This window comes from Balaenoptera borealis (assembly GCF_965194805.1).
Source record: "Balaenoptera borealis genome assembly, chromosome: 4".
Taxonomy (NCBI): Eukaryota; Metazoa; Chordata; class Mammalia; order Artiodactyla; family Balaenopteridae; genus Balaenoptera; species Balaenoptera borealis.
The window spans coordinates 32480885-32504287 of record NC_138861.1 but is presented as its reverse complement, the minus strand read 5'-3'; the positions used below and the strand labels follow the sequence as shown (position 1 = coordinate 32504287).

Genomic DNA, 23403 nt, shown 5'->3' with positions numbered 1-23403 from the left:
ATTTGTCTTTTTTCATTTGGCATAATTTCTTTGAGGGTCATCCAACTTATTGTCTACGTCAGTAGTTGTTTTCTTTTTTTTCATTTCTGTGTAGTATTCCGTGGTGCAGAACGTACAAAGGCACTCTTTAAACCTTCTGTTTAACACACCCATGTGACCGTTTTCTAGATCAATGCAACACCCCAAAAGTGCCCTTTGTGTCCCCTTCCTGTCACTATCCATCTAACCAAGGTTAATAATTCTCCTGACTTTTAGCCCCGTAGATTTTGTTTTTGAACTTCACATACATGGAATTATACAGAATGTGCTCTTTTGGCTCTGGTTTATTTTGCTCAGCATTATGATTGTGAGATTTGTCCAAATTGTTCCTTTTCATTGCTGCATTGTAACCCATGGTGTGATAATACCACAATGCTACTGTTAATGAGCATTTGAGTGGTTCTTGCTTTTGGCTAATAGTGGCACTATGAATACTCTACTCTATGTCCTTTGTTAAAAATATACACACCTGGGCTTCCCTGGTGGTGCAGTGGTTGGGAATCTTCCTGTCAATGCAGGGGACACGGGTTCATGCCCTGGTCTGGGAAGATCCCACATGCCGCGGAGCAACTAGGCCCGTGAGCCACAATTACTGAGCCTGCGCGTCTGGAGCCTGTGCTCCACAACAAGAGAGGCCACGATAGTGAGAGGCCCGCGCACCACGATGAAGAGTGGCCCCCACTCGCTGCAACTAGAGAAAGCCCTCACACAGAAACGAAGACCCAACACAGCCAAAAATAAATAAATAAATTTTAAAAAATAATACACACCTTTCTTTTGGGTATATACTTAGGGAGGAATTTCTGGGTCATAGGTATGTATCTGTTCAGATTTAGTAGATGCTGCCAGATAGATTTCCAAAATTGTTGTACCAGTTGATACTCTGAGCAACAGCATGTGAGAGTTTTGGTTGCACTGTGCACTTGCCAACACTTGATATTGTCTGTCAGCTTTTCCTTTTTCCTTTAAATGTCTTTAACCATTGCAGCATTGCTTCTATGAGTTAAGCTTCATGCTTTATGCAGAATTTCTTTGTTTTTCTTTTGCACCAGTAAGAGAGATAAAACCTTATATATTCTTTCTCTGCCTTCAGTTTGGAAGACTTGTTTTGCTTTTGAAATTTAGTTCAACAAACACTCAGGCAATGCTAGGCATCTGGAGTTTAAAAAGGTTGCTAGCCCTCAGTGTCTGCCAATGAGAGACAAATGCTACTGAACTAGAGATCAGGACAGGAAGCCTCACTCCAACATTTCCTACAACCTCCCAGTTTAATAGTTAGCCTTATATACTTCCTGTCTTCCTGCCAACAAAGTTCTTCCTTTAAAGCATTATTTCATCCACAAAGGGCCCTTGTAGCCTTATTTAACCCTCTCCTTCCCCATGAACTGTTGATTTGAGGAAGACTCATGTGGCTTTGAAATCTGGTTCAACTGTTAAGAAGCATGAGAATTTTCTGTTAGTTATTTATGGTTGTTTAATGGCTTCAAAATAAACAAAGGCCATATAGTAAATAAAGGTATAGTCTAGGAGGCCTGTCATTTGGCAAGAAGTTTCCCATGGGTATCAGGATTTATCTCCATCAGTCCTGCAGACATGATATCGAGTGCTTTAGCAGATTTCTCGAAATACCAATGTTGTTTTTTTCCAGAAATTTGGAACTATCCGGGCGGATTTGATTGAGCAGATGAGATTCAAACAGAGACTGAAGGTGATCCAGACACTGGAGGATACTACAAAACGGAACGTGGTGAGTCTTTTGAGAAATGGAATGTGACCTTCTTTCTCCATCCTTCCTTACACTCCTACCAACTCAAATTCCTGCTTGACAGACTGAAGATGATTTAAAACAAGAAAATCAGGAAGTTTCCCATTATGACATTTTTGAGTTTGTGAAATTCATTATGTTTATTCTTCTTATAGGTACGAACCATTGTGACAGAAACTTCCTTTACCATTGATGAACTAGAAGAACTTTATGCTCTTTTCAAAGTGAGTTTCAAAGAAAATTCATGTACATTCAGGGGAAAAAGGAGTTCACTTTAATAATTCAGTTAGTTCTAGATTTTTCTGTTGAATTGTGAAGGGATAGCATGAGTGTCAACATGCATAAATAGGAAGATAGAGCTGAGAGTGTAAAAATAGAGTACTTAATATGAAAAATAAAGGTATAACTCATTTAAATTGATGTTTTAGCTTTCTTCGACTCCATATAATATTTTAGCTGTTTCCTTGGTCTTAAGAAAATAGGGCATTACTTTATAATTCTCATTGGAATGATGGCAATGAAGTTTAAATTCTTCCTGAAACTCTTGTAAATTGCAATTTCCTATATTAATCTATATTAAAGCACTCTTAAAAAGAGATATGCAACTAGAATAAGAATAAAGCTACTCAAATGTCTAAGGAAAAGCTTAGTTGTTAAATTTCTGCAATTTTCCTTTTTAAGTCAGCCCATACCAATCTTGATCCTCAATAAGAAAATATTATGTCAGTAAATAAAGCAGTATAGAATGGCTTTTCTTCCAGAAAAAATACTTTTGTCATAGCTGTCATTACCAACATTGTAAAAATGCAGCAATTGCCAAGAAAAAAGTTTTAAAAGATGCCTTTTATGCAGGTACCAATTTTATCACAATCTTTAATTGGCTAGCTTCTTGTGTACAGAGCCTTTTACTTCCAGAACTCAGGAAGACGGTCGAGGACTGCAAAGATATTACAGGAAGGAACATAAAGGGACAAACTTAAAGATCTGAGTTGAACACTAATAGATCTTAGGACCAGAGAATGTGAGAGCTGGGAATATTTTTGCAAATGTTTCCGCTTGCCTGTTAGCTACTGGAGGCACCACCGTTTTATTTCCTTTTGTCTCACTGGTGCCTAGTTTAGTGTCTCTCCCCACTAGGTGTTCCAAACATGTGTGTTGAATACATAGGTGAATTAGTGATCAGTTTTCCATCTAGTATCATCTCTGCGTGCTTCTGGGGCGGGCAGAGAGAGGTTGATGGCTTTGTGCAGCTCAGCAGCATGACCAACAGAGTAGACAACTGCGTCCCCACCAGGCTGCGTTCAGCACTTGACGGCGAGGTGTCTAGCCTGTGCCATCTCATTCGTGTTTTATTCAGACACGTAAAGCGCGGTAGCTAATTGCTCCGCGTACGTTGGTTTTCCGTAAGGAGGGAGTCCCTCTTCGTTTCGTTAAGCAAAAACGATCAGTGATCCAACTTGGATCAAAACAAGAAGATACAATGATCCAGTTGAGATCAGATTTTCAAAGGATACTGAGGACTGGAAGAAATCTGCTTCACAGGGTGGTGCCGGTAGGGCCAGGATTGGGGGTAACTAAACGGAAGCGGGAGTAGGCGGCAAGACCACGCACAGATAATGGGAAGCGCTATGACCTTAGAAAGAGGAGGGTGGCTCTGGGGACACCCGGAAAAGGAAGACCAGGGCTGGTGGTGCCGAAGTCCAAGATCCGGAGATCACTGAAGACACAGAGGCAGGGGTGCCCTTGTCTTCTTACCCAGGCACCCCTGCACTCTCTGGTCTACGCACCTCCAGGTACCAGGTGTGTCATTTGTATGCCGAGGATATTGCCTGAAGAAAGCTTTCTTTACACTCCAAAACCCTGCCCTAAGGGTGTGTTGACAAACACGAGTTCCCCAAGTCTGCTGAGCGCCCCAAGAGAGAACCTGAGATCCTTGGCTGGTGTCAGGGATGGGAAGGACTCTCGGGTACTGTGGAACCCAAGACAAAGACTTCAGTTACCGACTCTTCCTTGAGTCTTTTGAAGACCTTCATTGGCTTTAATTCATCTGAACGAACGTTTATGGAGGCATTACTGTGTCAGACACGCTGCCAGACTCTTAGTCCTTTATAAAGCCAATTTCTGGGGGGTTTCCTTCGGATACAAAGGAAAGAGACATTTGTCTCCCACGGAGCTTTCTGCCTTGGGCTTTGGGCTAAAACTTGGTAGAAAAAGGTGAAAGGCCGCCACCCTGAGGCAGATTTGATGGAAAATGTGGTTCAGGGCCCCTATGCCTTAGTTTCTCTGGAACTCCTTCTAAATTAGTCCTTTTTCAATCTCGGGTCCCTAGTGCCCAAATGATGGAGTAGGGGGTCTCATCAAAGAAGAGGGTCATGGTCTGCATGGCTTGTCGTTTCCTGAAGGTTGTGAGCACGGTGAAAGTGCCTGCACCACATTCAGGCCTGGTTCCAGAGGAACGTGAGCGCTTTAGTTAGGAGGAAGTGCTTTGGGTAACCTTCATCCACCGACGAAGCTCCGGTAAAGAGGACCCTTCCTGGGGATGTATCACCAACACCGTCCCACCCAGAGGGCTGCTGGGCATCACTTCAGAGCACAGCTCAACCCGTGCAGTCCCTCGGACCCTCCTCTCCCTGACGTCACCACCATCACCACTCCTCCCAAGCCCACCCCCATCTCCACCCGAAGCCTGGTGGACCTGACACACTTCCTTTATTCTCCCGAGGCTGCCCTGCAGGAACCTCTCTCTTGTCTACTCTCGCTCCGCTCTTTTTGGGGTTATTAGCTACAATTCCCAGTAAACAGTGAGGACAAAGACATTGGTCCTCTTTGCTCCGTTCTAAGTGAGAACAACACTGAAGTACTACGCACTCACCACTGACTTTCCCTTCTCAGAACCCCTAGGCAGGGGGAGGGGGAGATCTGTTTTGTAAGTGCCTTTTTGCTCTTGCAATATTTATACATGCTTATAATGAAATAGTACAACAGAGAATAAAGTAAAAAGTTAAGTCTCCCTCTGGATGCCCCTCCCGTCTCCCCAGGCTACCATTCAGTGTTAACTGTAAATGTCTCCATACAGGGGAGCTGGGGTGTTCTTCCTGGCCTTTCTGTTAGCTGTTTTTTCTTTGCGGTCTTCCTAGAATGGGCGTATATTTCTCCCAGAATCAGTATGACCTCATGAATAAAGAGGCAGCCTTCTTTCCAAGGACAGAAACAAGAAGCCTTTTGTTGGATCTCTGTACTCCTCACCCTAGTGGTTCCTACTCATAATTTTCCTGGAGCTATTTTCAGATGCGTGAAACAGGAGGACCGCACACTTGTAGCCTGACTACTGGATGACTAGGATAATATTAATGTGATTTTGATGACCAGGAAGCAGGGGGTTTACAGGACACTAAACTAGGAGTTTGGAGACCCAAAATCGCATGATGATTCTGCTTTGACTAACTGGTTAGATGACCCTGCGGGAGCTACTTACCCTGTGGGCTGTACCATCCTCACTGAGGACACAAGGTGATCAGATTGCCTGAATTACAGATCCTTTTTTCAGGTTAACATTCTATGTATTTCTTTTAAATTAAAAAAAAAAAAAGTTTGTCTTTATGGGAGTTACTTCTTAAAATGCTTGTGAGTGTGGGGGTGGGTGTGGGGAGAAGAAAATGGGGAGGGGGAGGGTTTTCTTTCTTTTTTCACCTATGCCAGTAATTGAACTGGGTTTTTCATGCCAGATGTAAACGCAGAGACGGTTGCCATGGAGTTTGTGGGGAGCGGGGTCAAGTGGAGATATATGTAGAAGAGAAACCGAGGGGCCCTGGGACCAGACCGCTGCCCCCCCCCCCCCCAGGAGATGCACACGGGTGACCTAAAGCCTTTTTCCAAATTTGAGGGAGGGCCTTTCTTCTTGGTATTTGCTGTGAGATGCAGTCCCCAGTAGTCCTCCTGTTCTTTGATTTTTCAGGCGGAACACCTAACCAGCTGCTACTGGGGTGGGAGCAGCAATGCCCTGGACCGGCACGACCCCAGCCTGCCCTATCTCGAGCAGTACCGCATCGACTTTGAGCAGTTCAAGGGCATGTTTGCTCTGCTCTTTCCCTGGGCCTGTGGAACTCACTCTGACGTGCTTGCCTCGCGCTTATTCCAGTTATTAGATGAAAATGGAGATTCTCTGATCAACTTCCGAGAGTTTGTCTCTGGACTGAGTAAGGACGTGATGTTATTGCATGAGTTGGGGCAGGGGGAGGGGGGAATAGGTCAGTAAGCACCGTGGTCCTTGTGGTTCTCTGTGCCGCCCTCAGGACCACAGCCCCTCTCGCTTCAGAAGACAAGGTTTACAGGGCAGAGAAGCACATTTTAAGGTTTGCAAGCTGACTGTAAAATTCGTTTTTAGTTAATGGATATATTATATGATTAAATCGTTACCTTCTACATTCGATAGTCCTCAGCACTAGTTAAAATACATTATCAGAGAGTTTGCAAGAATGCCAACTTAAACACGAACCACAAATCACGATAACTTTACAAGGGAAGGAATGTTTGGGTGGATTTCTTTTCTTTGTCAAAAAATATATTTACAGTACATATGTTTCATAAAATTTTATAAAACATTTCATAATGTTTTTAATAAAGAGCTGGAAAAAAAAATGCAACAGCCCTGCAGTCTAAATGGAAGTCTTTTCTCTCCATTTTGCGGGGAGGAAGGGCGTCCATCCTGAGAACACACACCCTCACCTCACAAGCAGCACGAGTTTCTGCCTGTCCACCTCACTGTCTGACCTGTTTCCTGTCCTGTATTCCACTGGACTCTTGTTCCATTAATATTTGAGCAGAAAAGCTACATGGTGGTCAGGCTTGGCCCGCCCAGTACGAGGTTGTGGATATAGCAGGCATTGTGTCAGGCTGCCTGAATGAGATAAGAAGGAAGACTTTCTAAAATTCCAATTGTGCCACTCTGTGACCTTGGTCCATGCACTTGAACATGACCTGTGCCCACAAAAGATGAAGGCGTCAGACATAGAGCCAACGATGATTCCAAAAGGTACCCTAAATCATTAAGAATGATGACTGCAGGCTTAAAGGCCAGAGAAAGCTGATGGTTGTTAAAAAAGCAAAGGGGTGGGCTTCCCTGGTGGCGCAGTGGTTGAGAATCTGCCTGCCAATGCAGGGGACACGGGTTCGAGCCCTGGTCTGGGAAGATCCCACATGCCGCGGAGCAGCTGGGCCCGTGAGCCACAACTACTGAGTTCTGCGCGTCTGGAGCCTGTGCTCCGCACAAGAGAGGCCGCGATAGTGAGAGGCCCGCGCACCGCGATGAAGAGTGGCCCCCGCTCACCGCAACTAGAGAAAGCCCTCGCACAGAAACGAAGACCCAACACAGCTAAAAATAAATAAATAATAAAAATAAAGGAATTCCTTTAAAAAAAAAAGCAAAGGGGTGTAGATAAGGTCCTCTTGATAAGTAAAAACTATTTGTATAAAGCACTCAGATATATCATTCAAAGGGGGTACATGGAGGAAACTAGCCTTTTTTAAGTGCAGGCTCTGTTGTGATGCTTTAGAACTTGTACTTTATCACTTAATCCAAACAACAGACCTTTGAGGGTAATAATAGTGTTGATGACTAACATTTATACAGCATTTACTCAGCCAGGCACTGCCCTCATGCTTCATGTGCATTTAATTTACCTAAAGCACACAACTACAAAGTTGGAGTTTGAACTCAGGCACCCTGGAAGCAGCGTTTGTGCAGTTACTATCAATATTATGCTTTATTACCTGTCTGCTTACTATTAATACCCCCATTGTCAGTTAAAGAGATGGAGGCTTAGAAAAGTTAAGCAACTTGCTGGAACATTCATTTTTAGCAAGTCAGTATACGTCTGTTATTGAACTGAAAAGCACAGTTAGTACGTACTGGGCCCAGGATTCAGATGAGGGCTGTTCTCATTACTCTGTGCTAAGGACAGCAAATAGGATTTTTTTTGTTTTTTTAGGGAAGAGGGAGGCATTAATTTTTAATTACAAAAGTAACATAAATACATTCTGCTTTTCAAAAAAGTGAACAAAATAAAATAAAGTAAAACAATCCAGACAAGGCTAAAGACCCTTTTGACCCTCTCCTAATCTTTTCTGCTCCAAAGTATCTATTATTATCACCTTGGTGTCTATCCAAAGGGAGCTTTTTTTAAATTACCCTTGGACAAAAATAAGGAGGAGAAAAAAGAGACAGGTTCTGCACGTAGAAAGGGTTCTAGGAATTTTTGCCGTAAACATCTTTGCTGCAGCCAGTTTTGCTGCAAAGCTAATTGGCCATAAGGCCATTTTGCCATAAGAGATAAAAATAATTGGTTGACAGTTACGACACTAGAAAAAGATAACAAATCAGTTTTTATAAATCCTTCGACGAGCGCAGTCATGCCTCCCATTCGTCAAAACCAAAAGTTTACCAAGCTATGGCAAATATAAAAGAAGCAGCTACTAATTCACAACAGCCTTCGAGAACATTAATGATTGATTCTTTAGCTAATTTGGATACAATAGATTGTTCTCCCAGGCCGTCTTTACCAAATTTATCATGCAGTATTAGACGTTGGAGGCAAACAAAGAATCAAGCTCCTCCTATCCCCCCCAAAAGGAAATGGTAATGTGATTCCTGATGGGTATAAGTTTCTTGAAAATGGTGAAAATTTTAACACAGTCTGGCTTAGATTAGCTCGCTGAAGGATTTGCAAAAATCGATATCTTATTTTCTAGTGTAATGTAACCATCAACCAGTTATTTTTATCTCTTATGGCAAAATGGCCTTACGGCCAATTAGTTGCTTCTAGCAAAGATGTTCATAACGAAAATACCAGACACGTGTAGAAAGTGATAGGAATAAATATAAATATTTAATTTACTTAAGCCTAGTCAAACCCCAACAAGGTAAATACTCTTCAAAATCTTCCAAAAAGGAAAGAGAGGTTTGCAGTCCAAGACAGTGAAAACATTGGAGAAGAGTACTTAGGCTTCTTAAAAATGCAGTTGAGTTCTCTGAGCAAAGTAAACTCCACCCAGATTGCCGGGAGGGGTCTCAGAGGTGTAGTCAGTCATGCGGGTTGATGACAGCTATGGAGACAGACAAGTAGACTAGAAAAGAGAAATTCTGTTCAAGTCTTAAGAAACTAAAGAATGAATTCTGGAGGAGATGGATCAGTAATTTCAATGTTCACCTCCAGAAAGATCCCTCTAGAGATTAGGGAACAGACCATCTCTGTGGAATTAGAGATGAGGGATTACAATCTCAAGCCACAAATTAGCTGGACCTCCTTTTCCAGTGGTATTGCTGGAAGGCAGCATTTCTAAACATGCCATAGATGTCATGAGGCAGCTGGTCACTGGAGAGATAACTCATTATAAACGGAAAGTTGGAGGGATATGGATGTTGGTGATTCAATGACTGGCTGAACCCTGCACCCAAAGCATGACGGTCAATGGAGAGTTCTCCAGTATGCTGGGCTTGGTATTTAACCTCTGTGATTGTTCCCTCATTTGCAAAATAGTTATTGTCAGGACTAAAAGAAATAATTCAAGTAAAGTTCCTACAACAGTGCCTGGCTCGAGAAGTGTTCATTATTGTTGTCACTACAATTACTGCTTATCCCCCTCTACCTGACTCAGTCAGGGATTTAAACTATAAAGGGAGAGAAGCTACCACAACCAAATGTGTTGACTACACAAAGTGAAGAGAGACAGCCATTGTGTTGGAGGACAAAAACAAGATTTAAAGAAATCAGAGGAGGAAATGATTGGCAAAAACAAACTGTTAGGGATAAATCCGAAATCTTAAATTTTAAGAAGTGATTGTAAAAGAACTGTATGTCTGCATATATAGTATAGTGGTTTCAACCATGCGATCTAGGGTCAGACAAATCTGAGTTCAAATCCTGGGCCTGCCACTTGCTAGCTTATGACCTTGAACATTACTTAATATCAATAAGCCCGACTTTTCTCATCTGTAAAGTTAGGATAATAATTGTGACCATCTCGTAGAATTATTGTGAGAAGAAAGTGAAATGCGCATGGAAAGTAGTTAACATAGGGTTTAACACAAAGTGAATGGTTCATAAATGTCTGTCACTATTTTCATGGTTAGTATTAGTCAGTGTGTAAGCATTTGGGGGTTTAGTTAACTATGTGGTCAATAAGAAACTCCAGAGTGAAGAGTATAAAGAGTTGAATGCAGACTTAGGCTAAGAGTTAAGAACAGTTCCACTATTCTCTGCAGTGGATGAGAGGCTTCTGGAACTCTCTGTCCAGAGGGTTATTGATGGACACATTAACACATAAGGTGGATGTGGGTAAGTATAGGGAAGAGTGTACAAACCACGTCGTATAAGAAAGTTGAAAAAACGTAGAGAGGTATAGCCTGGGGAACATAAAGTTGCCTTGAAAAGATAAGCTGGAGAGGAACAGGACAGCTGTCCTTAAAATCTGAAGGATTGTTGTAATGAAGACGTAATAGACCTATTCTGTTTGACTTTAAAAAGGAAGGAAAAGGAATAGTTCTAAACCTTTTTTTGAGTTGTGATCTCTTTGAGATCTGATAAGGACTGTGGAGATCTTCCCAAAAAGTGACATCGGCACGTGGCCACATTTTACATTGTTTGTGGTTCATGGAATTCATGCACTTGAGCCTGCAGGTTAAGGGTCCTGACTAAAGTAAAAATGACAGGAGCCCTTTCAGCGTTTCTAGAACTCCCCAGTGAGATGAGATGCCTCTGGTTGTGATGAGTTTCCCGTCCCTGAGGAGGCTCAGACATCTCTCTTACGTGGACGTGGATGTGTGAGGAGACCCCTACCTTAAGTGGGAGGCTGAACGAGACAACCCCTGGTGTCCCTGCCAACCAATCCAGATCCTGTGATTCCCCTTTTCCCAAATCTGATTAACCCTCAACTAGGCGCTCTGAGAACACGTATTTACAAAGGATTTTCTGATTCCTGAAATACGTATGGACTGTAAGGGAAAAAGTAACAGGATTCTTTGGGTTGAAGCAATGGTGATATAATGGCGGCTAGGTTAGGCTAAATTGAACTGAAGAAATATTTAAGAGACCCCAAAAGCAACTAAAAAAGATTTCTAAAATGAGTAATTTGAAGCACTCTTAAACATGTATTGAGATTATTTCTGAACTCTAGCAAGTATTTAGGGTGTTGAGGCCCAATCACCTGACTTTTCTTATTAATAACACTAGTTTAATTTGTGCCAGCCGCTATTCTATTCTAAGTGTTAACACCTTTAGTTCTCACATTTCATGGGCCCTGATATCAAGACCACTGGTAGTATCTTCTAATTTATCATCTTGCCTCATAGGGGGGAAACTGAGGTACAGAGAGGTTCACTCTCCCAAGGGCACATAGTAAGTACAAAGCATTTGAAACCAGGTATCCTGGTTCCAGAGCTTTCAACCCAAATACGTCCTGGCCAAACTTTCTGCCACACGATACCTGGGTTTCAATTTGTAAAAGTAGGTGCTTCAGGGGGACGCTGAGCCTGTGGGGAGGGGGTGGGGATTGTAGCACACATGGTGCATTTCACATTGGTACTTATGTGACTTCTAGGTGCTGCGTGCCATGGGGACCTCACAGAGAAGCTCAAACTCCTGTACAAAATGCACGTCTTGCCTGGTAAGCGAGACACACAGAGTAGCACATATACCTGTGACTCTGGCCTGGCTTGAAGTCTTTTTTGGTGAGACCTGTTTGCCTTTTTTTTTGATGTACAAAATCACTCATTGGTCACTAAGAGCAAACTGAACGATACTTTTTACATGAGTTCCTGAATCAGCAGGTGCTTGATTCAATGATCATTCACCTGTCTGAAGTGTGAGTTGCAGTAATAGAAAAGAGCAGGCTTCTGCAAGAGAACGAATAGCATTTGGTAACTCATGGGATTCTGAGTCGAGGGGGAGCAGTGTTACCACTGACAGAAACAGTGGGAAAGATGGTGAAGTTGTGAGTTCAGTTTTAAACAAGGATGGCCTCCAGCTGGAAATATCTAGCAAATACTAAAAAAGAAAGGGAGGGAGGGATGGAGGGAAAGAGAAAGAGAGAGAGAGAGGAAGGAAGGAAGGGAGGGAAAAAGGGAAGAAGGAAAAAGGGAGGGAAGAAGAAGGGAGGAAGGAAGGGGGATTAGCTCCGAGGATACAGATAGGGTAAAACTATAGATTTGGGAATTATCATTATAGTGTACAATTTCCCAAAATTTGGTTCCTTAAAGCATCATTCCTTAGGATTTAGGAAAAGTCTCCAAAAAAGGCAAATGTGAAGGGACACTTCAGTGTGGGGTTGTTATAAAGGAAGGTGGAGTTAGAACTGGAGGGAGACCCTTCCCCATAAGGGTTTTGAGGAGGTGGGCATTCAAGGCCCGCACCAGTGATGGGACCCCCCCACCCCAGCCCACCTTCGTAACTTCAGCTTCTCATGAGCCCCATGTCATTTCTTCAACAATGAAAGCACACTTTCATTGAGTCATGGCCCTGCCAATATGAGAATCATCTCTCCTCCCTCTCCAGAGCCATCCTCTGATCAAGACGAGCCAGATTCTGCTTTTGAAGCAACTCAGTACTTCTTTGAAGATATCACCCCAGAATGCACACATGGTAAGTGACTTTCCTCGTCAGGGCCTCTCTGTTTCTTTTCTACAGAGCCCCCTGTTATTGGGAAAAGTTGCCTCCAAAGCTAGGCAATCAAAGAAGTATAGTGAATACAGGTGCCTAATATGCTACTTTCTTTTTAAATTTTTGAACTTGAGTAACTACTGGGGAGTGGGTACTTCAGCCCACCGAAAGGACCATGTACGTTGTGTCCTGCTGGCTTAGAAAAAGCGTTACCTGTAGGGCATATACTTTGCTCCCCTCTCCTTGATAGGGAGAAACGTTCATTAAGAACGTCATTCTGGTGTACGCTGCTCTCCAGAATCTGGACTAGCATTGATAAAAGATACGCTGCTCTGCAACAGACGTCAGCAAACTTTGGAGCAAATCCAGCCCACCACCTATTTGTACGGCCTGTGATAATATAAAATTTATATCAAAGAATTAAAATAATATAAAATTTAAACATTACTGCCTATAAATAAAGTTTTATTGGAACACAGCCAGGAACACACCCAAGCTCATTCAGTTATATATTGCCTATGGCTGCTCTCACGCTACAGTGGTAGAATTGTCTCAGATGTTTGCCATCTGGCCCTTTACAGAGAAAGTTTGCTGACCCCTGCTCTGTGGAGTTGTTAGATCTACACAGACATGATCTGGCTCATTAGAAATATCTCCAGATTTACATCTGAACCCGTTCTGTTGTGCCATGTGTGGATCTAAGCAGCGTCTGGGCTTGCTGCTGCTGTGCGTTATCATCTCCATTCTATTGATACTTCATCCGTAGGGCAGGCAGCCTCCTGACTTCACCCAAGGTTGAAAGTCAGCATGGGTTGCTCCTGGGTCCTTTTGCCTCTTAAATCTTACGGTCCCCAAATAAGCACAGCTTAGACCTGCTTTTAAACCGTGAGCACCTAAGTGATTGAGTGGAGAGGAGCGAGAGCCAGACAGTCTTCTTATTGGTGATACGTGTTAAGGGCAGGAGCTTTGGACAGGATGCTGGCTCTGTTTGTCTAGATGACCTCAGGCAGCTTCGGGCATCCGGGAGCACCAGGGTCCTTGTGTGGAAAGTGGAGGTGAGAGCTGTCACATTGGGTATAGTAAGGACTTAGTGAGATAATGTAGTAAGCCTCTTAGCATAGTGCCTTAGCACATCCGACAATATTCTTCAAATCCTTAGCAATCATATTTTGACTGCAAAATGTTAGCTGCATCTTTCTTAGTGGGCACTCATCTCAGAATAGGAGTCACTTGTTTCAGAGATGCTTCAGGAATGGTTACATGCCAGTAGCATTTAAGAGCCTCAAAAGATGCTTTTTAAAAAATGTTTTTTCTAACTCCAAAAGTACTACTGCTTTGTATCAAAATTTTAAAAATATGGGTCAAAATATATAAAATAAGCCAACGATGTCTTATTAATAATAATTAATATCTTGAAGTATTTATTTTCCTTTTTTATCCATATAATTATAATAATATCCATAATATATATATAAAACTGGGATCAAACTGCCGATACAGTTTTGTTTGTTTGTTTGTTTTGGCTGAAGGATTGTTTTGTGAACAATTTAAAAATAGAACAAATGTGTTCTGGCACATGCCATCTCCACCTCTTCTGCCTATACAGTTTTGTATCCTTTTTTCACTTAAAATCTAGTGAACCTATTACGATGTCATTTACTTTCTCTGAAAACATGGTTTTTAATTGGCTGTATAATATCCATTGCATGGGGCTTACCATAACATTTTGGACTATCTACTTGTTCCCTAAAGCTAGCTCAACATTAAGAGGAGAGGACTTTCTCCACGGCATATATAGTGCATTGTCCTCAGTCTGTCTTAAAAGCTGCTGAGATTTTAATTTGACACTAAATATGTAAAGGTTACATATGTGGCAAACCAGCCACATTTTGTATGGCTGAGGAAGTGCTTGGGATGCATTCTTACAGCTGGACAAACTGAATGGGAAACTGGGGGGATTGTACACCTCTCCCTTTTGAAGCCCTGGGATGTCCTGTTTTAAGAAGAAAGAAGAAAACAATTATAAGTTGTTTTCTTGAAAGTCAAAAAATGCCAGATTATGAATCTGAAGGAATTTAGTAGCACATGACATTTGTTTTCTTTTATCAACATAGATGTCAGTTTCTTTTTAAAAAGTGAGTTCTTGATCTTTTGCAGAGCCTGGCAGAAGATCAATCTCATGTATACAAAGTTAAGATGATAAGGTAACAGAGGAGGGAAATCAACATTCACTGGGGCCAGCACCACCATTTTTTAAGTACTGAACACCATAGGAAATCACTCCTTTAATTCCTATTTATACACCGAGCCCTGCTTGTAAAAAAGAATTCTTGGGGAATCTCTCACCTAGTGATAGAGTTTTTCGATTGTAAAAAAAAAAAAAGTGCACTACCTAAAACTTGAGAATTACGTTTTATTTGGCAGACATACTGAGGACTTAAGCCCAGGAGGCAGCCTCTCAGACAGCTCAGAGGGACTGCTCTGAAGAGATAAGGGAGGAGAGCCAGGATATATAAGATTTTTTTTCGCAAAAAAAAAAAAAAAAAAAAAACACGTAGTGGGAACATCAAAAGATTAGTGTTAATTAAAGAAACCAGATATCTCAAGTTAATGAATTTAGTGCTTTTCTGTGTATGGGAAGATGCAAGAGTCTGGGCTTACTGAAATCATTCCTTTGATATGCACCTTAGCTATCTAGGGCCAGTATCCTATTTTTCTCCATCCTGAATCCCCTCAGGATGGAGATGGCACAGTTGGCGGCAGCTGCAGTGCTGCTGGCTTGATGGCTGCAACATCCTTTGTTTACTGATCTGGCAGGCAACACTCAGTTGTCAGATCAAATATGAGACACCCAGTAAAATTTGAATTTGAGGTGGACAAAAAATAATTTGCTTGGCGTGAGTATGTCCCATGTGATATGTGGGAGCTCACACTTTAAAAAATTATTTGTTGTTTGCCTAATTATTTATGTGCTGGGGTTTTGTTTTTGTTTTGTTTTGCTATGTTAGGCAGCTCTACCTAGAGGTTTTTCTGTTTTCTACTACACCTGCTAAACCTATGGGTTCATCATGTAACATTCTCCTTTTTTTCTTCTGAATCTTTCTTGGTAGTGGTTGGATTGGACAGCAGAAGCAAACACGGTGCAGACGATGGCTTTGTTACAGTGAGTCTAAAGCCGGACAGAGGTACAGACTTTCTTTCTCTTCTCTGTGTTTCCCTTACTGCTGGTTCAACAGTTGCTTCTTGACCTTTGAATACTTATTTCTTGGCATTTGGGTTTTAGGGAAGAGGGCAAATTCTCAAGAAAATCGTAATTATCTGAGACTCTGGACTCCAGAAAATAAATCCAAGTCAAAGAATGCAAAGGATTTACCCAAATTGAATCAGGTGAGTACTGAACAGTGTAGTTCATGCATTTCACACCTTGAAGCTCTGTTTTCTAGTCATAGATAAATGTCGAATAAGTACTCCTCAAGGTGCTTAATTAGTACCTGTTTGGATCTATTTTGTGCATGCTTTTGTGCATTAAAAGTATGCTCTGTTGTGAGAAAATGACCTCCTCAGAGAATATGTGAACCACGAAATATTCAAATTTGGGAATACATGCATTCTCATCCCAATCTTTAACAATACCCTCAGATACTCAGAAGACAAGCTCATGCTGTTTTCAAAGCACTGTGCTCAGCTATAAAGATGTCTGACATATTTTTTTCCTTAAACAGCTGAAATGTAATGAGAGCGATAAAACAATATAAATAATTAAAATACAGGATGCAAATGCTGTTTTCTAACAGAAGAACAGATAAATCATCCTGGTGGGGATGGGAGGCATGACTTCCGTCCGTGGATACCAGCAGATGTGTCGTGGGAGAGGGGATTGGAGCTGACCTGACCTTGGAAAAATTGGGCTGCCTGCTGTATAGTGTGTAGATATGAGATGAGGTGAGGTCTGCGATTTACATAAGATACTGCAAGAAAGGATAAAACAGTTAGTGAAACATTTGTATAACATGGTCCTTCTTTTTTTTTCCTTTTTAATATTTATTTATTTATTTTGGCTGCACCGGGTCTTAGTTGCGGCACGTGGGATCTTCATTGCGGCGCGCAGGCTCTTAGTTGCCGTGCATGTGGGATCTAGTTCCCCGACCAGGGATGGAACGCAGGCCCCCTGCATTGGGAGTGCAGAGTCTTACTCACTGGGCCACGAGGGAAGTCCCCGTGGTCCTTCTTGACTCTAGAGTGATAGAGATAGAGAGAGATAGAGAGAGATAAAGGTGTATTATTTCATTCTTTCTACTTTCATGGATGTCAGAAGTTTTCCCAGTTTAAAAAAAGGAAGCATTTAAAGAGACTTTAAACTACACATCCATCCACCCTAGGGTAGGACTCTTCCGGGATCTTGTAGGAGTCCTGATGTTAAATGGCTCTGCAGTCCGCTTGGGTCCTGCCTCCGTGCTCCTCATGAGGCGGCCACATACGTGTGTTTTCCCTCCATCCCTTTTCAGGGGCAGTTTATCGAGCTGTGTAAGACGATGTATAACATGTTCAGCGAGGACCCCAACGAGCAGGAGCTGTACCACGCCACGGCGGCGGTGACCAGCCTCCTGCTGGAGATCGGGGAAGTGGGCAAGCTCTTCACTCCCCAGCCTGCCAGGGAGGGCGGGAGCGGAGGCGGCGGGCCCTCCGGCAACCAGGGCGTCCCCGGCGGCGTGCTCTTCCCCACCAAAGGGCCGGGCCAGCCTTACGCGCCGGAAGCCGCGGCGCCCCTCCCGGCCAGCTTGGCGGGGGACGGCGAGGAACGCTCCCTGGGGGGCCAGATGGAGGACATCAAGCTAGAGGACTCCTCGCCCCGGGACCACGCGGCCTGCTCCTCCATGCTCATCTCCGACGACGACACCAAGGACGACAGCTCCATGTCCTCGTACTCGGTGCTGAGTGCCGGCTCCCACGAGGAGGACAAGCTGCACTGCGAAGACATCGGCGAGGACACGGTCCTGGTGCGCAGCGGCCAGGGCCCCGCGGCGCTGCCCCGGAGCAGCAGCCTGGACCGGGACTGGGCCATCACCTTCGAGCAGTTCCTGGCCTCCCTCCTGACAGAGCCCGCCCTGGTGAAGTACTTTGACAAGCCCGTGTGCATGATGGCCAGGATCACCAGTGCGAAAAACATCCGGATGATGGGCAAGCCCCTCACCTCGGCCAGTGACTACGAGATCTCGGCCATGTCCGGGTGAATCCCACGCCTTCTGTAGGGACACGCGGGACGGGGGCGGGGGGGAGGGTCTTTTTTATGTTCTGTGTTGGGGTTTCTTTCTTCCTTTTAAATTAAATATTTATTAGTACCCGGCTTAAAGCCTAGTGTTTTCATAATATAATATAATGAAAGCTGTTGGAGAAATACTTAAACACCTCGATGTAGGCACAGTACACGCTCTTGTCGGGGGGGAGGGGGATTTACCAGAATACGGTTTGATTCAATGAATTCCAAAAGAAAGGTGACTCTGTCCGTGATATGTGTGTATTTATAACTTCTTAATCTTGCTGTTGAGCTGTATACGTAGTGCTGTTTAACACTAAATAAGGCAGCAGACGTGTATTTGGGCTTTTTAAGTAAAATTAGAGCTGTAAGGAAAGTAGAATGCCACAAACACAGAATGTTCTTAAATGGAAGAGGCACTGTCAGCTGGGGTAAGTCCTATACCGCTTTTAGGGAGCATTAAAACGATTTTTTAAGATTTGAAATATATTTCATAAAAGTCCTCTATTCAAAAATCATGTTTAACAGATGTTCCCTTTTGAGGTTCTAAGCAATTATGAAAGTGTAAGTGATTTTTATGTGATGCCAGAATAACACCTCTATCTGATCAATTTGGACAAATACCAGACCAATTTTGCATTTTAAAAAACTGATGATTTAAGTCAGCGGGCCAGAATTCAGGGGAAATGAACAGTCTTTTGTTACAGAGAATCTGAAAGTGTCAACAAGAATAATAAGAGGGCTCAGGTTTTTTTTGGGGGGGTGGGGAGTAAAAATACTGATGCTTCTCATACTAGATTTTCAGCTTCTTGTTACTATTTGCAAATGAAGCAAAAAGTAAAAGAATAAACTTTACCATTTCCATACTCTCCATAGGTTCAAGAAATTATACCATGTATCACATAGGACCATCTTTCCAGTTAAATCCATGTAAAGTAGAGATAATGTAAATTGAAAAAACAACCTGCAAGATAACGTAACTGAATGTTTAAAGCGGAACTTGTCACTTTATATAAAAGAATAGTATGCTCTATTTCCTGAATGGACTTGGAAATGAAAACTATCGCACCTGCACTTTGTATTGTTGCTTCTTTTTTATTCCTATTATAGTTTTGTCTTTTACAGATGTTGGAGTTTTTTTCTCTTATTGTTGAATTCATAATCATGGTCACATTTTCTTTGCTTATGCAGAATATTCCTTCCAATGCATTCCTTTATTTTAGTATCCATTGTGTCTTTATTATAGCTGTTGCTGCTCTTTTTTATTTTGTTTACAGAATGATTTTTTAAACTGTCCAATGAAGTAGTGTTAACCTCAAGTAGGATAAATGTGAACAAATAAAATACATCCGATACTCAGATGTGGCTTTTATCTCAGTGCTTGAGTTCCTGTCTAAGGTGATGATAACATTATTCTTTTGACAATTTTGCAGGGGAAATTATGTTAGGCAACCATTTTGACTTAGGTAACAAATTTTTGTAGGCAAATATTTTGAGATAAGAAATACAGTATGGGGAATTCCCCGGGCGGTCCAGTGGTTAGGATTCGGCGCTCTCACTGCTGGGGGCCCAGGTTCAATCCCTGGTCAGGGAACTAAGATCCCGAAAGCCTGCAGCATAGCCAAAAAAGAAAAAAGAAAAGAAAAGAAAAGAAATACAGAAATACACTACATAGTGATGTGCATATGAATGTAAAATAAGGAAGAGAATCATTGTCAGTCATCTAATTATTTAACTTATCCTACATAAGTGATAAAAGGGTGAAAATCCCTTTGTTTAACCCTGATTAGTACACTGTAACACCATTTGGTATGTATTTAATTGAGTAGTCATTCATTTGATTTGACTCTTAAATGGTTATACATTATTCCATTATTCTGTCTATCACTTAAAGATGCCTCAAGAAATAACTCTATAGAGTCTGATACTCTCTCTCACCTCCAGAATTAAAGATGGGTTTGGGAGGGGAATGAGCATGTATTTAAATGTGTAGCCCTAGATAAATGAGAGGAGCCAGAATTTTCCATTATCACTGAGAACGGGATTATAACTGAACAGTGCATCACCCTGAAAGTATATGTTCATATTGACACCCTGTCGTAATACTGTCCTTATTTGTTCAAGCACCCCATAGTGTTTCTATCACAGTGTCAATATACTATATAACAGCAGGTTCTAGTCCGTTTACTTCTAAAGGCTACCTATGGAGGAGCCGTGAGCCTTTGAGTTGATTCTTTCCAGCTCAGTCTCTGAGACCGTCTTGTCAGTGCCTTCCTCCTCAGCATCCAGAGGCAGACAGGGCATTTCAAAGAGCATTAAACTTCCTGTCTAGTTTTTAATGGTTGTGTGTATGTCTTTTTAGTATCTTCATGGATTATTCTCTTTGATTTCAGTGTATTGTGATTGACCATCTTCTCTGAATGGCCACTTCCCGTCTAGTTCTGTGATGCTAATAATCATTACACCAGCACAGATGATGGGCTCAATGTCTATATCCTAATAGACTTGATCTGGCATCCCAGGGAGCTTCTAGCTCCAGAGCCCTGGGCACTGGCCTCAGTGGAGCTTTCATATATGAAAACTCAAAAGAGAAAGCTACTGCTGGGGGAAAAGGGAGAAACCATTTGGAGCCTGGTTGCTTGGGAAGTGAGTACTCCAGAGAAAACACGGATCTAGCCACATCATCCATCCTGCGTTACTTCAAGTCTGATTCTGGGTAGGAGGGGGATAAGCTTTGTGCAAGTGTCACCAAGGGAGCCACGGACAATGAGAAGGTTCACTGCCAACAGCGTCTTCATCCCCCACCAAGGATGCAGGCTGGGAACCTTGGTGGCCAGGCAGAGGGGAGCCCTTTCCTGTCCCCAGAGATAGAGTAGCTTTCCAGTCCTGGTAGAGTGACCTTGACCTGGTCTCCGATGGAAGCTTTGTAGAGGGGACCTCAACTCAGCTACTTAGTTCATGAATCTAACAGTGAAACTCATGGGGTGTCCTGGGCGATGCCTCATTCTCCTGTACATCCGGTTACGGGCTCCTCTGTGTATTCTTCACGACTCGTCCTGTAAGGCGGCTCTTTTGTTACAGCATCAGCTTCTAACCTGAAAAGAACAGCAACTGATGTGGTGAGTACAACATTTCATGCTGTTTTCTGTTTTAAAATAACTCTTTTACTTAATGTTTAGGGCCCTGTGCCTTTTGTTTAACATATTCGTGACAGTCTAATTCTTTAAAAAGAAATCTTAGGCAGCCAGACAAAGGAATTTATAGAGAGACACAGAGTGAGGAGAAAAGGCAGGGCCTGGGATGCCCTCCCTGTGGGCTTTGGTAATAGGACTGTCTGCCGGGAGACGGGTCTGCACATTGGCTCGGAGTAGACGGCTGAGGGCCAAGCTGTGGATTATTTGGGCTTCCTGGATTCACAACTACTTCCCCTCACCCTCACGGAGAGGCCAGGACTCTGCAGACGTAAATCCTGTAGCTGTTCTTAGAATACCTCAAGGGCAAAATATCAGCTAGACGGATGCCACATCCTAAGGACTAGGTTGGAGATAATCTATTGTCTAGTGAATTCCCTTATTTCATGACTATCCACCACCTACCGTGTTTCAGATACTCTCATGCACTTCAAAAACTGAATGATTTTGTCCCCATAACCTGTTTCAGTTTGTTATTCCTTAACTTGATTAACAATACCAATATCCATCCAGTACCTGACGCCAGAAATGTGAGAGTCACCCTTGATTCCTCCTGCTTGCCTATGTCCCACCTCCAGTTACTGAGACCAATCCATTATTTCTTGAGTGCCTCTTAATCTCCGTTCCTCTGTCTATTCTCAATTATACTGTCTTACTCCAGCCTTGTATTTGTCTGTATGTCCAAGAGGGTTTTATTAGACTCATATATTAATATTTGTTCTATCCTCTTCACTGCAGACTGTACTTAAAAAACAAAAATAGGTTATCCTTAAACAAAAGTAGTAATCTCAACTACCTGCCACATAACAGGAGATCAATTGCCTTTTACTTAAAAGAACAAAACATGCCTCAACCTTGGGTGGATCAAGCAGGTTCTCAGCAGTTCGTCTCTTCTTGACACCTCTGTGTAATATCTGATGGTCCAAGCCTTATGCCCCAAAGTGTGACCCAAAATGAGACTCATAAATTTATGCTCTGATGGAAGATTATATATAGATTTATAGTCCCTGACTCTGGCAACTCCAAGGCAACTTTCCTTAATTGGGTCTGTTTTTTAACAATAGGAAGGCAGTCATTCAGAATAGCCCTTTGGCTATCGGTTAGTCTGAGTGGGATATAGTTACTCTTCCATCCACCGGCAAGCAAGAAAGAAATGGTCAATTTTGCCTCTGCATGATGCCACGCTTTCCTATGTGTGTATAAATGTTTGCGGCAAGTGTTTGAAAAGAACAAAGATTTGATTACAACAAAGATTGCTGGATTGTAGCGACTTTGTCTGCCCCTAGGCGACCCCCTCACACCCTCCAGTTACTCTTTTAAGCTGCTGCTTACACGATCTTTCTAAAACTTCAGTGTAATCATGTCTTCCTCTGCTTCAAACCTCTTCAGTTTCCTACAGAATAATAAACAAGCATATAAGAATGTTTATAATCAGTTACTGCTTGTTTCTCCATAGAAACTTATCTTCACTTATTGGTATTCTAAGGGACAAGGAACCTAAAATGTATGAGGTTCTACAATTTATTTATTTTTCCCACTTGCTGGTTTTGGTACATAATTTACAGCATCCTTTGTCATACTGTCAAAATCTATGAACCACGTGCAATATTTCAATCCCTCCAACAACTCCTGTCCCAAATTTAGACCTAAGAGTGAGAAATAGAGGACAGTGTTGGCATTTGAAGTTTTGGAAGTGAACGAAATCTTGGTATGAAATGATATATGATCCATATGACATTTCATCAAAAGCCAAAAAGGAGGGTTTAGCATCACATATTTGGACAATATTCCTCTGTAATTTGTACTGAAATATCAGCTATTTCCAATGTAATGCAACACAATATCTCTTCTCACTGTGAGAAGGAACTGTATGTCAGAACAAGGAAAAAAATAAGGGAGTAACATTTGAATTCACTGGGTCCTTCTTGGAGAAATCAATCAAAGAGATGCTCATATAAGCTGAGAAGACCTTTGAGAGAGTCCATGAAAAAAATAAAAGCACAAAATATTTTGGGGTGAGACCCTGGGTTATTTCTTCAAGAGCTGCTCTCATAAAGAAGAAGATGCAGCATGCAATAAGGGAATTTGTGAATGCCTGCTGAGGTGAAGTTAACCCGGGCATACTGACTTCCTAAAAGACTTTAGCAACATATGAAACGCCTTTGAAAATGAAATGTAAGATGGAGTAGCTTTAATAATACACACAAGTTGACATGGAGTTTTCAGAATCTCCTTCGGAATTCCATTTTCTTTCTAAATGGGAGGGGGAAAGGACAATTTTAGAGCAAATTGTCTCCTCGGTGGCTTGACCAGGTTCAGGGGTGTTTGCTGGGAAGAGACGTGATGGTTGGAGTCTCCAAGGTGGCCCTCATCACTCCCCCAGCTCTGCTGCCACCTCGTCCATCCTAGCCCACTCCAGAGCCCCGAGTAAACAGCGCTGACTCGGGCAGTGATGAAGCCAGGAAAAGATTTGGACTATCTGGAAGATTACAGATCCACTCA

At 42.4% G+C, this 23403-nt stretch overlaps 1 protein-coding gene across 4 annotated transcripts in view; it reads left to right on the top strand.

The window, feature by feature from the left end:
- TBC1D9 (TBC1 domain family member 9) overlaps positions 1-19069 on the top strand; it is a 110839-nt gene extending 91770 nt beyond the window's left edge. For 3 of the 4 annotated variants that reach the window (XM_082390876.1, XM_082390875.1, XM_082390878.1), the window contains 8 exons: positions 1688-1786; positions 1960-2028; positions 5760-6000; positions 11399-11464; positions 12352-12438; positions 15567-15641; positions 15740-15843; positions 16962-19069. In XM_082390876.1, the coding sequence (XP_082247002.1) occupies positions 1688-1786; positions 1960-2028; positions 5760-6000; positions 11399-11464; positions 12352-12438; positions 15567-15641; positions 15740-15843; positions 16962-17687 (1467 nt within the window). In that variant the 3' untranslated portion in view covers positions 17688-19069. The remainder of the gene's footprint in view (positions 1-1687; positions 1787-1959; positions 2029-5759; positions 6001-11398; positions 11465-12351; positions 12439-15566; positions 15642-15739; positions 15844-16961) is intronic. The other variant, XM_082390877.1, reaches the window with a different exon arrangement.
- The last annotated feature ends 4334 nt before the right edge of the window (positions 19070-23403 follow it).